The sequence below is a fragment of the Muntiacus reevesi genome, chromosome 1 (assembly GCF_963930625.1).
Source record: "Muntiacus reevesi chromosome 1, mMunRee1.1, whole genome shotgun sequence".
In the NCBI taxonomy this organism is placed as follows: domain Eukaryota; kingdom Metazoa; phylum Chordata; class Mammalia; order Artiodactyla; family Cervidae; genus Muntiacus; species Muntiacus reevesi.
The window spans coordinates 59,531,109-59,546,618 of record NC_089249.1 but is presented as its reverse complement, the minus strand read 5'-3'; the positions used below and the strand labels follow the sequence as shown (position 1 = coordinate 59,546,618).

The 15,510-nt window shown below is 43.2% G+C and overlaps 1 protein-coding gene across 2 annotated transcripts in view; it reads right to left on the bottom strand.

Annotated features, from left to right (window-relative positions):
• Positions 1–15,510, bottom strand: part of ATXN10 (ataxin 10) — a 138,985-nt gene that overhangs the window by 92,821 nt on the left and 30,654 nt on the right. For both annotated transcript variants that reach the window (XM_065945291.1, XM_065945285.1), the window contains exons 3-5: positions 14,432–14,514; positions 4,920–5,016; positions 2,427–2,585 (exon numbers count right to left, since the gene is read on the bottom strand). In XM_065945291.1, the coding sequence (XP_065801363.1) occupies positions 2,427–2,585; positions 4,920–5,016; positions 14,432–14,514 (339 nt within the window). The remainder of the gene's footprint in view (positions 1–2,426; positions 2,586–4,919; positions 5,017–14,431; positions 14,515–15,510) is intronic.

The following is a 15,510-nucleotide window of genomic DNA, read 5'->3' as shown; positions in this document are numbered from 1 at the left end:
TTTCCATTAGCAGTGAAAAGAAAATAAAAACCCTCAAAATACTTTTCTCCAATTTTACTTCTAAAAACTTTATCACAGTGATTCAAATTTATTAAATTCAAGGAAAGGACCTATCATAGTTTTTACTAATATCTAAGTTACAAAAGGAAAAAGTTCACTATAGTTTAAATGATAAAATGAAATTTAGCTACAAGCTCAGGTATAACAAAACATATTAAACTGTTTTAGTCAAAAGCGTAGTGTTAAGATTAACCAGAGAAACAGACATGTCCTACTTTTTACTGAAACATATGCCACCAACAGTCATCCTTAAGCACTCTCAAGTTACCACGAAAACATCCTCAGTCAAGCAATGCACTCATCGAAACTCAGAGATCAACTTGGGGAAGCCCTGAGGCAAAGATTATAAGCATACTTCTTCAAAGTACTACTGTGACAACCAAAAAGATTGAGGAGTACTATTAATTAACTCTGAATCATATTTACCAGAGGGTATCTGAAGACTTAAGAACTAAGGAATATACTGCTCATAACCAAGGTTAGTACTAAGCATGACAGTAAAGCATTAACTATATTGACAAACACTGTTTAAGCACTTCTTAGTAAGTAACATCGTAAAAGTATACCTTTTAAGTATGATAGTCAAATGAAACATGTTAACTACCATAACATAGCGTCACTTCACATAAAAACAAAACCGAAACACATATTCTATTTCTCCCATAACCTTTCAAATAACTGAACAACACTGACATAAAATATTCCTAACAATAATGAATAATATTCAAGATTCTCAATTTTCACATCAACTTAGGTAGGTCATCTAAGTGCGACAACAGAAGTTCAACCTATCAAGCCAGATATACAAAACTGTGATCCTAAAGTTCATTCATAAATCACCTACTTGGAGCTCAAAATATCTTCCCTCAAGAACTTTCATTCAAAAATGCAATGTTCCAAATACTGTGTGTAAGGGGCTAGGTTCCAGCCCCAATTCCAAACTCTAACAGTGAAGAAAGACACACGCACAGATAGGTAATCAGAGAAAAATGTCTTCAGTGTAAAATAGAGACACACATCATGGATTACAGAAACAGCAGAGTTGATCTAACGAGAGGGCTGGGGGGTGGTGGGGAGAGAGGTGATGGATGGGGCAGGGAAATCAAGAGTCGGTGAATTCCTAATTGAAGAGGGAAGGAAGAACATTTAAATTAGAGGTGACAAAAAAGGACTTGAAAAGGCAACATGAAAGAAAGAAGAGCAGTGTGCTCTTGCTACTGTTAAGTCACTAAATCGTGCCCGACTCTGCGATCCCACGGGCTGTAGCCCGCCAGGCTCCTCTGTCCATGAAATTCTCCAGGCAAGAACACTGGAGTGAGCTGCCATTTCCTCCTCCAGGGAGTTTTTCCAACCCAGGCATCAAACCCATGTCTCCTAAATCACAGGCAGATTCTTTTACCACTGAGCCATCGGGGAAGCCCCATTTTCACTGTAGAACTATTTAAAGGATAACAACTGTCATTCATAATTTATCAATACGAATACAGGCAGGAAAAAAGTATTCTGTCTGGACATCCATACAGACAACTGGAATTCTTTGCTACATTACCTTATGGCCTAACATTGAATGTCATAATCCTGGCTGCAAACAATATTACACACACAAAGCAATGAAGATGGAATACCAGTGAGAGGTAGGTTTTTTCCTTACATCTCAAAAGTGGTCATTTAAATAGTTGTCAATTACCTGGTAAGTTTTTATTATGTTAGCTGCTGGGCCTGTTTTTCTAAATATATTACTCTCTGTCCTAGGGTGCTGCACAAAGTTACAAGTAAACTCTCAACTTTCACTCAGATTTCATCACACTGACTTTCTTACCCAATATCTGCTCCAGGGAAGAACCAAAGATAAAGACCTTCATAACCAGAAGAGATTCAACCATGGTTAACATTTTCTAAGTGACAAAATTCAAATGTGAGATTAAATTCTTATAGCATTTATAAATTTATAGATTCTTATAGAATTACTATTTCTGTAAATGCAAAAATTTTGTGATAATATTTTATGAGGGAGGTGGGGTCCCACTAATCTGAAACATAAAATGCCACAAAGACATTTTACAGCCTGTAAGCAATACTCCAACTTTATGGAAAAATAGAACAAATTACCTTGGGAAAGGATCAAAAATACACTCCATCCAAAGCAGAAGTCCAAGTAGAAAGGGCATGAGAGAAAGACATATTTACTTTACAAACAAAAAGGGCTAGAAATGGGATCCATTCCTAAGGCTTTTCTTGTTTTTTCAACATATGTTAAACTTTAACTTATTGCTCAATCGCTGTAGTTCAAGCTTTTACTCAGAGCCTTTACCAGGAAGGTGACGCCAGCACGTCCCAAGCGGGCGCGTGTCTGACGAGACACTTACGGCCACTCGGACTCAGGCTGCTTCTGGTGAGCGTCTACGACATCGATCGCAATATTGAGGTTTTCTTCCAGCTCCTTCATTCTTTCAGAATTCAGGGATGTGAACAAAATCATGGACGAGTAGGCAACAATTTTTCTGTCTGGATGATTTAGGCAAGATCTTCCAAATAAAGAAATCAGGGTGTTAGCCCAATAATAAAATATGACAACTCATAAATAACAATAATCCAACTAACAAATTCAGTATACACTGACATTACTAAGGATTTAATGAAGAATCACAACTTTGAAACATTATTTCTGGCAAAAATAGCAAATATAAAATTAGTCACAAAACAAAGTATCCGATATGAAAGCTGCAGTTGACTCAGAAGCAAAAAGCAAATAACATTTGCTTAAAGAAAAAAATAAAGTGATTACTTTATAAAGCACTGAAACGCTCATTCTTATTAGAAAGAAAAATTAAAAGGCAAAAAAAGATACTTCCAAGACTATAGGCATTTCTTTAACAGTTTGAGGGACAGAATGTGCCAGGGAAAGATGATAGATGGAGAACTTGGGAGTCAGAAGCCTCAGGATAACTCCTGGTTCCTCCATTTATCAGCTGTGTGACCTTAAAAGGTCACTATGTTATCAACTGTCAGTTCTATTATGGTCATGCACTATGGCAGGACTTCTTTTCATTTAAACCTCATAATACTCTTTTGAAGGAGGTAGTACCCTTTTTCACAGATGAAGAATGTGTTGACTTTACTTGCCCAAGGGCACAAAGCCAATACCTGCCAAAGCTGAGTTCAAACCTGGTTGTATCTGTCTCACAAACGCATAAAGTGAAGTCACATAACTTCTTTCGGTGTGTTTTTTGACACAAAAATGGAACATGATAGCAAGACCTCCTTAGCTTCTGTGAGCACCAGGTCTGAAACGAATGTAAAACCACCAGGTAAAAAAAAAAAAAAAAAACCCACCAGGTAAACTCCGGCTGCCCTGTTCAGAACCTCTCCTGTGTTCTTATGACACCTGGCCTCCCAAGTCACATTCCTTCTTACACAATGACCCGTCTCCAGCATGGGCTTTGGGGAGTAGTGGACATACCTAAGTTACCCTTCCTCCAGTCAGCTAGTTCAGAACTTGGCAGATATGAGGTGCTCAGAGAGTTTTCAAGGAACACATTCTCAAAAGTGAGCAGTGTTTATTTCTATAGATTGAATTCCACAACTCTTCCTTCCAACCTAAGCTCAATTATTACTAACCATGAAGATTTTTTGCCTTCAACTCTAGTATCTGCAGGAGTTTGAGAACCAGTTACCAGCACAGTGAGCTAGAGATAACACGAGCATTCACCTCATCCTAACTCTGTACAGATGAGCCCAGAAAACCTACACAATCACAGCACAGAGTTTGGGCAGCTGGTATTTCAAAAGTGTAGACTTGGATCCCAAGGGCAGCACTGGGCTCCCGCTGCAGCTGCGCCACTTATCAATGATAAGCATCAGTTCTGTCATGTGTCCAGATGGGGACAGTACCGCTTGCCCGGCAAGTACGTTGTTGTTGTTCAGTCACTAAGTCATGGAGCCTGCCCTCTGTGCATGGGATTTCCCAGGCAAGAATACCAGAGCGGGTTGCCATTTCCTTCTCCAGGGGATCTTCCCCACTCAGGGATCAGATCCGTGTCTCCTGCATTGCAGGATTCTTTACCGCTGAGCCCCCAGGGAAGCCCAGGGGTCACACAGACGGGAAACACACTGTAGCGGCCGCTCAGGGCGTCTGAGCAACCGCTGCTCGGGTGCTTACACTGTGGCCGCCACAGAAGACACCCCTGCGTGGCGGCGGAGCCTGGACCAGAGGCCGGCCTCCTGCTCCTGGCCAGGCCTTTCCTATGGCCACCACCGGCCCACTTTTCATCTCGAGGCTCCATTTCTTATGCGCTAACACGGCTGAGCAACGCAAAGCATTAAGCACCAGAAACAACACCATGAACCAACTGAGACAAACACACTGATCTTCCAACATCTTACACTTGTCCATACCTACCAAAATGCACAGCACTGCACTGAGCACGTAAGAAATGCTCAATTAATAAATATGTGATTCATTCATGGCCTATACGTCAATGCTTTATCATTTTTTCTTTTAAATTTTTTCCCTATTAAAAAGTGTCCTAAATGGTACTTACTTTAACCAAAACTTTTGTTCACATAAAGTAAAAACTGACACACCATGAAGGGCACAAATCTTAAGTGTACAGCCCAGTGAATTACTAGGTACGCACACACCTATGTGACCGCCACCAAGACCAAGACACTGAACATCCAACCCCGGAGCCGCCCTCAGGCCTTCTCCCAGCAGAACCCGCCACCACCCACCAAGAGCAACCGCCGTCCTGAGGTCCATTACCAAGGTCAACTCTTCCTGCTTCGGAACCTCACGTAAGTGGAGTGATATAGCTACAACCTTCTCAGAAGCCAGAAAAACTCTTATCAGTATTACTCACAAGAAGAGCTCTGGGAATGCGTGCATCCAAACAACAGACTGGGAGTCTTCGTTCCGTGAGGCGATGTTGCCTAGAAACTGCAGGCCACAGCGAAAGGCTGAGGGTGGACAAGAGCAAGACAGGGTGTGACGGAGAGCCGTAACTCACCAAGATACCCCCAGAAAGAAATCTCTCATATCACTCAGCAAGAAGGGCCTGCCAGCTTCTCTCAGCTGTGACAGCCTCTCACCGCAGCGAAACTTGGGCATGACGTCAATGTTAGAACACCTTACCCGAACCGTACATGCTGCTGCTGCTTAGTCGCGAGGTCACGCCTGACCCTTTGCGACCCCACAGACTGTGGCCCGCCAGGCCGCCTGTCCGCGGGGTTCCTCAGGCAAGCGCACTGGAGCGTGCTGCCATTCCCTTCTCCAGGGCATCTTCCTGCCCCAGGGATCAGCACCGCGTCTCCTGCACTGCAGGTGGATTCTTTACCGCTGAGCCACCAGGAAAGCCCTCACCAAAGCAATATTCTTATACAAAATTAATTAACTTTTAAAAAAGACTGTAACTGTACACAAATTTACCTGTAATCACATTAAACATCACTGGAATATGTGTTCCAATTGAAACAGTTACCCTTAGATTGGATTTAAAACATACATGTAAAATACAAAGCTATAGAAGTACTGATGGTTAAAGAATGGTGAAAAGATATACAAGGCAAATACTAGCCTACAAAGGTAGTCATACACCACTTAAAATCAGACATAATGAACTTTAAGGCAAAAAGCATTATTGGAAGGTTTTTTAAAAAGTCATTTCAGAATTAATTTATCAGAAAGGCATAATTTTAAATTGGAATCACCTAATAATATATATTATCAAATTTATATCAAATATTATATATATAATCAAATATATATAAAAGAAAAACAGACAAAAGTATAGAGCAAAGAGAAAAATTCAGTTAAATTCAGCAATAACAATATACTCTTGCCAGTAAATTATAAAACAAACAGACAAAACGATCAGCATATTTAGAAGATTTGAGTAAGACTTAGTAACAACTTGGTTGACATATTTAGACTATTTCAACAAATAAAACTGCAGAATTCTGGACAAAACCCAGCATGCTGTCAAGTGCAGGCGAGGACGTGGAGCGGCAGGAAACGCTGGTTCACTGCGGGTGGGAACGAGGCTCACATAGCCACTTCATGAGACAGTCTGGTGGTTCCTTACAAACCCAAACATACTCTTAGCATACAACTCGACAATCGTACTCCGTGGTATTTACCCAAAATAAATGAAAATGTATGCCCATACAAAACCCTGCACATAAATGTTTACAGCAACTTTACTCCTAACTGCCAGCACCTGGAAGCAGCCAACACGTCCTTCAGTAGGCGAATGGATAAATAAACTGAGGTCTATCCAGACAATGGAGTATTATTAAGCACTAGAAAGAAATGAGCTACCAAGCTATGAAAAGGAACATCAAACACATATTACCAAATGAAAAGCCAATCTGAAAAAGCTATATACTGTATGAGTCCAAGTCTATGACATTTTGGAAAAGGCAAAGCTATGGAGACAGTAAGAAGACAACTGGCCGCCAGGGGTGAGGGGACAGGAGTGGGGTTTGTGAACAGGTGGAGCAGAGGGTTTTGGGGGTAGTGAGACTTCTCTATACAATGTGACAACGACGGACACATGTGCTACACATCTGTCCAAATCCACAGAACATATATTATGTGTGTAGGTGTTATTGCTGTTCAGGCACCAAGTCGTGTCCAACTCTTTACAACCCCACGGACTGCAGTCCGCCAGGCTCCTCTGTCCATGGGATTGCCCAGGCAAGAATACTGGAGTGGGCTGCCATGTCCTTCTCCAGGGGATCCTCAAATCCGCACCTCCTGCTTGGCAGGCAGATTCTTTACCGCTGAGCCACCGGGAAGCCCATGTGTCTACGTACACATACATATATAGGAAAAAGCACTAAAGCCCATGGGAAAACCACAAGATTGTACTACACACACACCAGACTGGCAAAAATTTCAGTCAGAAAATAACAAAGCATTCATGAGAACGCAACGCACTAGGAACTAAAGGTTCTCTGAAGTCCTTTACATCAGTGAACAAAGCACATTTGAATTATTTTTGCCTGAGAACCAGCTACCAACTGCCGCCTCTTAGCTTCTCGGCCTGCTCTGCAGACATGAAGGCGAGCCTTCTGACCCCTCCTCCATCAGCTGGCCTGGCCCGCCCTGTGGGGAAGGGAGAGCTCCCCTCTGGTTCTTGGGGCGTCCTGTGGCCAGGCTTCTCCTGCTTCTCTGGGCTCAGCTCCTGCAGGAACAGCTTCTCCAGCGACACGCTCCCACACAGCAGGACAACCAGCAGTGTCCAGCGACAGGAGCTTCCTCAGGACGCTTCGAAGCCAGTTCCATGTCCTGGAAGCGTCCTGTGGACGACATCCCCCTGCACCCCAGAGGGTGGGTGTCCAGCAGGGTCCACCAACATCAGCCCTCAGCAACTTCAGCACCACCGCGCCCTCCCCAAGGAGGCCTGGATCTCAGACCTCAGGGGGCGGTGGGGGGAGCCTCTTCCTGAGACACTCATCCCAGCCCTGCAGCCCTGGCCGCTCCTCCTCTGTGCAATTCCTGTGTTCTTTGGCATTCTCCTTACTTCTTAGTAGTCAATCCCCTGTTATTTCAAGCTTTTGTTATAGTTAGTAATTCTTTCTTTTAAATTTTCCCTATGCGAATTGCAGTGTGGTTTCCGTCTCCTGGTTGCACCCCAGCTGGTTCAGAGATGGCGAGAAGGGCCAGGGGCAGCAGGGAGGAAGGGAAACAGGAGCAGGAAAAGATGTTGTCAAGCATAGCCTTGGAAAACACGCTCAGCTCAACCCACCAGGACCATATCATCAAAGAAGCCGAACTACCCTTTAACAAAGAAAATTTAATATATGGCCATTAGTTAAACTAAAAAGGCATGACTGAGGTAACACGGAGGTAAAGGCTATCAGAAACAACCAGTCACCACCCTTAAAACTGGAGGCCCAAGGGTACGAGGACGAGGCTCTGAGCACCCAAAAGCCTGGCGGCTCCAGAGGGGGCCCAGACCTCTGGGGAAGGGCTGCCAGGTTGGTACATCTGGAGCCCTGAGCACGGCCTCAGCAAGAGCCAGGCTGGCTGACAGGTGTCTCAGAGGGAAAACCAAAAGGCTCCCGGGGGAAGGGAGCTGGAACAGGGGCTGTTCAAGGGAGACCCGAGTAGGGAGCAGTCGCTCTCCCTCCTGCTGCCTCCACTCACCCATGAGATCCTCTGCTGGCTGAACCTCACAGAACACAGAGGAGACACGAGTGTGTGGACACCCCTTACCCCAGCAACACTGAACGGCACAGACGGCTAAGCTCAAAGCTGCGTAACGACAGCCTCGGAACCGAGGCAAAGCCTAACATTGGACAATCACGAATGCAACTCGCACCGTTCTAAGTGTTTTATTTTACATAGATTCTTATTTATTATAACTTCCACTGTATGGCAGGTATAGTCATCTCCATCTTACAGGTGAAGACATGGAGGCACAGTGGTCCAGCACATGGCCCAGGTCAGCAACAAGCCAGGGCCCTGGTTTACACTGGCTGCCGCCCCAGGCCGAGGAGGGCAGCCAGCCAGCCACTTCTCATGGGCACCCAATCCTGGTATACAGTCTGAGGCCACAGACACCGCCGCGGGCGCCTGCACGCCCACCCCGCCCCAGCCCCTCCTCAGCTCAGACCTGAGACCGCAGGCCAGTGCCCACAGGCCCCAGCTACGCCTGGCACCCATGCTGAGGGGTCAGCGCCCACAGCCTCCTGTTTGCTGGACCCAAAGTGGTTCCCTTGGGGCCAGGGCGGCCCATACAGACAGAGTGGAGTGTGATGAGACCCTGGGTGGAGACAGCAGGACACTTCTGAGGAACAAACACCAGCATGAACACAGCCTCGAGAACCTTGGCGGGAGGTGAGAGGCGACAGTGATAACAGGCATGTGCTGTTTCCTAAGAGCGGACACCCGCGTGCTGTCTGCATCACCTCATCGAACGCCCCAACACCCTCGTGGACTCGGGGGTAGCATCATCCCCTGTGCACAGTCACCACAGCTCAGAAGGTCGGGTCACCAGCCCGGGCCACCAAGCCTGCAAGTGGCAGGAGCAGGACGGGTGAAAACAAGCTGCAGCTCTTCCCAGGGACCGGGACCAGCTCATCAGGAAGGAGCCACAGGAGAAGCTGGGATGAAACCAAGGCCCTGCTCCCTTAAAGGAAATCCCGCCAGGCAGCGACCAGGTGACATCTTCAAGGACAGAGGACTTGCAGGCCTCCAACCTCCTAGATGCGTGCTCTGTTGGGCACGCGGGCTCTGTCCGCAGGCTCCCGGAACCCAGGCCTCCCTTCAAAGCCCGTCACTGCTACTCCAGCACCTCAGAGGCAGAACGGCTGTGAGGATGGAAAAGGCTGCGGCGTATGAGCAGTGCGGGCTAGTTCCTTATTCAGAGTAAGGCGACAACTGGCCACTCAAAGAGGAGTTGCGGAACTGTGGCCAAAAAGCAAAATACTGAGATAAAAAAACTCTGCAAACAAAATGCTGAAGCAAGACCCTCAAAACTGAACTAAGTTAACATTTAATCTAAAATAAAGCAGGATGCAAGGCTGTAAGCACAGGTTCACACCCCTACACACAAACACTGAAGATGACTGAAAAAAAGCGTCTAACGTAGCCTGCCCAGACGACGACAATTATTTTTCTTCTCACTTTTTTGAGCTTTTAAACATTCCTCTATAAGTCCGCCAAGAGTGCCTGACTGACTCACGACCTGCCATGGGATGGGAAAAGGGTGCTGGCATACATTATTTGTCAAATTTGGACAAAAAGATAAATTCTTATAGAAATTAAATAAGGAGAAATTACTGGACAGAGGGATGAGCTAAGGAGTAAATCCTGTTACTCTGATTTTTCTTTTGCCTAACCCTCTTTGCAATCAGATGAAAAACTGTTATGACAATAACTCCAGAGATGCATATTAAGGCCTTTTAAAAATTTTATTCATTAAAAAAATTACTCTATAATAAAATTTTATAAAATGTTCATAATTAAAAAATCTTCATTTTAACCTTGCCATAGTTTAAAATGACATTAATATTTCTTCTGAATATTTCAGAATATTAACACTGAAATCTTTGTAAAATTTTAACACACTCAAGAAGAGTCAACAATATAAGTTAGTCTGAAAGTCAACGAACCCAGCAACTCATCAGGCAACTAAAAATTAGCTCTCTGAATCAGAACACAATTCTGGGAAGGAAAAGGTTTAAAGATGTCCTAGAAACAAGAAAAGAAAACTCAAGGCAAGTACAAATGACAGTTTACTTTTACCAAACAGCTTATCAACTGATCTTTATGTAAATATTGCAAATGTTACAAAACCCCTCAGAAAGCCCAACATTATTTTTATAGATTAGGGAAGAACAAAGGCCAAAAACAACACCAATAACTCAATTAAAATAACTCATGCCTATGTTTACATAAAATTTGATGAGCATAAGATATTCGTCACACCACTGCAATTATTCTCTGAAAATAATACTCTAAATATTATTTTGACAACGTAATTATAGTTCTTACCTCAAGAGCGGTAACAAAACTCTGGCACCAATACCCAGCTAAAAATCTATGAAGAATAAGGTTCTCACAGAAAAAGAATCAAAAGATAGTACAGGCGCTGTATTAGGAGCTAGAACACTTTTTAAAAAAAGATTTGTATTAGGTTTGAACTAATGCACTATAAAATGTGTTTAAGTTTCATGTGGCACCAAAGTTTCATTCTTGAATTCCAAATAAGATTAACATCACTGGCTGCCTCTTTCAAGAAGGCATGAGAAACATCACTTCCATTCTCCTCCCTGCCTCAGTAATATCCTTCCAACTCCATTAATAAACACAAGTTATCTACTTGAAATTAACACAACTGAAAAACTAAAGGAGACCTAAATAAACGGGAGAGATGTCCCATACTCATGAACCAGAACACTCAGTATCGTTAAGCTGGCAATTCTTCCCAAGTGGGTCTACAGATTCAACATAACTCGTAGTATCCACAATAAATAAATAGCTCTCACAACCTGACAATGAAATTTAACAGCCCAATTAAAAACTGGGCAAAGAATCTGAATAGACAGTTCCCCAAAGAAGATTTATAAATAACCAAAAAGCACATGAGAAGATGTTCAACATTGTTAGTCATTAGGGAAACGCAAATCAAAACCACAATGAGATACCACTTCACACCCACAAGGATGACTATAATCCAAAGAAAGGAAAACAAATGTCAGCAAGGATGTGGAGAAACTGGAACCGTGCTGGTGAAAATATAAAAGCATCAGCTGCTATGGAAAAGTTAGGCACTTTCTTAAAAATTTAAATATAAAATTGATGTACCAATTCCACTCCTAGGTATATACTCAAAAGAACTGAAAAAAGCAGGTACTCAGATAAATACACGTACACACATGTTCATGGCAGCACTATTCTAAACGGCCAAAGAGTCAAACGACGGAAACAATGAATGAACAGATGAACAAAAATGTGGTCTGTGCATACAACGGAATATCACTCAGTCATAAAAATAAACGAAGCACTGACACATGCTCAATGTGGATGAACCTCAAAAAACATTATGCTAAGTGAAAAAAGCCAGACAAAAAAGGTCACATAATTCTATGATTCCATTTATATGAAAAATCCAGACTTGGCAAACCCATAGCGACAAAACGCAGAATGGTGGTGGCCAGGAGTGGGAAGTGAGAAGCAACCTCTCAGGGGGCACGGGCTTTGCCTCTGGGGTGATGAGAACATTTCTGTCAGACAGAGGTGGTGGTTGTACGACGCTCTCAATACGCTAAATGCTACCCGACTGTTCACTTTAAAGTGGTAACGTATGTTATGTGAATGTCCTAGCAGTAAGAAATACACTAATGAACTGATACAACTGCAACTACCTAGACTGTGAACAACTCTCAACGCATCTTACATAGAACAGGTCTATAAAGATCTACTCTCTCTGACTGGTAAATATCAATGAACAGCCAAGTCACTGACCAAACGACTAACTTATCCATCAATGCAAACTAGTTCATTAACAGTTTTGGAAACTGGCTCCTCAGATTTTTCTGTTAGATCATCTATTTGCTTCAGGGAACAGAAAACTGATCCTGAGAAGGGATGGAATAATCTTTTATCCTATATTGTTAACACCAAGTAACCAATCTTTCACAGCCACTGAGGGACAGAGAAAAGGGACAGTGCTCGAGAAGGACACAGAGTCAAGGGAACAGATGGAGAACAGGAGAGCACATCGTATTACACGCTGACAGATGATGGAGCAGAGAGCAGAAAATGCTGAGAGGAGAGCTGATCTCTGAGTGGGCGAGTGGGGACAGGATCCTAGCACAGTGGAGGAGGCCGGCTCCTCACTAATAGTTATTTAATCACAGCGTTTGTGCAGCTTCCTCTGGACATCTTATTTAGGAATCCGTCATTACGAGAGAAGCCTACTCCTGCCCACCCCAGTTCCTCAGTTCTGTCAGGGACATACTACCCACCACATCGTACTTCACAGCAATTACAAAACGTAGTACATTCTGAACTCCCTGTCTGAATTACCATACCACAGTCAGACTTCAAAAATAACTGCCTTTCCAGGCAACAGAGTGAAATCTGTATTTTATTGCTGTTCTTTAATCCTCTAATTTGAGCTCTGAGGCTTTTATCATAAAATGGAGCTACGAAAATACTTTTAAATACATAACATTTTAAAACACTTTACAACCTAATCCTACACCCTACCAAATTGAGAATACTTAAGAAATTACTGTTTCAAAAAACTTAGAGCAAACACTTTGTGTGCAAATTCTTGCATGATTTAATTAGTTCAAAAAATAATTACAGGGCCTTTCCTGGTGGTTCAGGGGTTAAAGCAAGACCCCGAGTTCCCAATGCAGGGGGTGCCAGTCTGATCCCTGGTCAGAGAACTAAGATCCCACATGCCATGTGGTGTGAGCCACTCCCCCAAAAAAACTTTAAAAAACATAAATAAAATAAAAACAAATAAGTAAATAATTACAACATCCCAGAGGAAGAACTCTAAATCAAATAGAATGTTGCAGGAATCTTAACAAATGCATCTTAAATGAAAATACTAAGAAATCACAGTAGAATGAGAATTAAACCAAGCCAGGCAGCACCTCCAACAGCTCACTTAGCCTATTTCCCGTGGGCCTCAGTTTCCAGGCCTGTGAAGGAAAATGATCAGCTCAAATTCTCTACCTCCTCACAGCAGCGTCCCACTAACACTCACAGAAGTACGCTTCACTTTATGTAAGCATAGGCATTAAGAACTGTGTATAAAGTAACTTATAAATCAAATCATATTTTAAATACAGCTGGAAATTTCTCATTTAAAAGTAATGATTCATTGAATTATTACTAAAAAAGAATTTTCTTCACCTCCAATCTAGTACATTTTATAAACTGGATATTTAATACATTTGAAATGTTCTTATTAAATGACAGGTTTACCAACAAGTATTTCAATTCTTTGGGTAAAGACATCATCTGTTAAAATTCTGTTTTTTTAAATATAATGTTATGATAATAACCCCTGTCCAAAGGAGTCATGTTGATGCAAGTAGCCAAAGAACCAAAAACATCCCAAAAGCCTGGGAGGAGTTCCTATCTTCATATTAAGGAGCATGGTTTCCTCTTAACCCCACATCAGCAGCTATTAATAATCAGAGCTAACTTCCTTCTCTGTCATGCTATATATTTGACTTATTTAATATATGTAATGCAAGGCTGCCCTCACTGGAACGTAAGCACCCTGAAGACAGACATGTCTGTGTGCTACGGTCACTGTTCAGATCATACCCAACACCTAGGAGAGGGCCTGACACACCACACGTGTTAGAAGACACTCCCTCTGCTAGGGCTGCCTTCACAAAGCACCATGGACCGAGGGGCTTGAACAAGAATTTGTTTTCTTCCGGTCAGCAGGCCTGCTTTCCTCTGAGTCCTCTCTCTCCTCGGCTTGCAGATGGTCATCTTCTGTGTTCATGTGCTCAGCCCCCTGCACTTGTCTGTATCTTAACCTCCCCTTCTTGTAAGGACTCCAGTCTCATCAGATTAGGACCCACCCCTGTGACCGCGCTTCATCTTAGTTATCTCTGTAAAGGCCCTGTTGCCACAGGTAATCACATGTAGAAGTGAACCAAGGTGAGGACTGCGACTTATGAATGCGGGAAGGAGACACAGCCTACAATGGAGGAAAGGAAGTTACTATAACTTTCTTTTATGATCACTCTTTAATATCACTAATGAAGTTTCTTGGTTTCACAACATATAGAACATTTGCTCTAATGAACGATGTAATACTCAAAGCAATGCTATTTAAGTCCTTGTCAAAGATATAAATAATCCACGATTCATACTGTCAGTTACCTGTCAACAGGGAGTCCTGTTCCACTCGCAGTTCACGAAAAAGAAGAATCAAGTCAACAGCAACGCCAATTGTACCCAAGTTCCTGTATAAGGTGTTCAAAAAAGACAAAGTCAGACACATTCCTGTTCTTAAACCTGTACTTTGAATGATGATCCCAAGGATGCAGAGACCACTGGCTAACAGTTCTTATGGTGGGCAGATTTATGGCCCTCCAAGGTACCTACATCTTAATCTCCCAAACCCATCAATGTGTCACTTTACGTGGCAAAGGGGACTTCTGCAGCGGTGAGTAAATTAAGGACCTTGAGAAGAAAAGACTATCCCAGGTTAACCAGGTGGCCCCAGTATACCACACAGGTCTTACAAGAGTCAGAGAAGGTGGCCATGAGCCAAGAAATGCAGGAGCCTCTAGCAGCTGGAAAAGGCCAGGAAGACTCTCCTAGAGCCTCCAGAAGGGACTCGGCCGTGCTGGCCCACTGCAGACTTCTGAATCCCACAACAATGAGATACTAGATCTGTGCTGTGTTAGACCACTAAGCTTTAGTAATTTGTCACAGCAGCAACAAGACCCTGACGTGGGTAGCAGAAATGAGGTGCTGCTGTAACAGAGAGAAAACACACACAGTGGTTTTGGGCTTTGGCGACAAGCAGAGGCTGAAAGACTTTTGAGAAGCATGACAGGAAAAGCCAAGATGCCTTGAACAAATTACTGGTAGAAACGTGGACACTGAAGGCACTGCTGGTGAGATCCCAGAAGGAAGTGAGGAACAGGGGAGTGGAAACTGGAAGAAAGGCAATCCTTTTTCTACCATGGCAGAAGCTTAGCAAAAGAAGAAACTGGATATTTAGCTGAGCTGATTTCCAAGCAACACACTGACGGTGTGGCCTGATTTCCTCTTGCTACACATGGTAAAAATGCAAGGAGGGAGAGATAAAGCAGACTAAGAGAGAGCCAGGTATAATTTGGGAAACTCCTGATCCATCCAGACAGCAAAAGACACTGAAAACTAGAATATTCACTGTTAGGAAAGTGTGCTCTGAAGAGAAAGCTGAGGGTGTGGCTGAACAACCTTTTGCT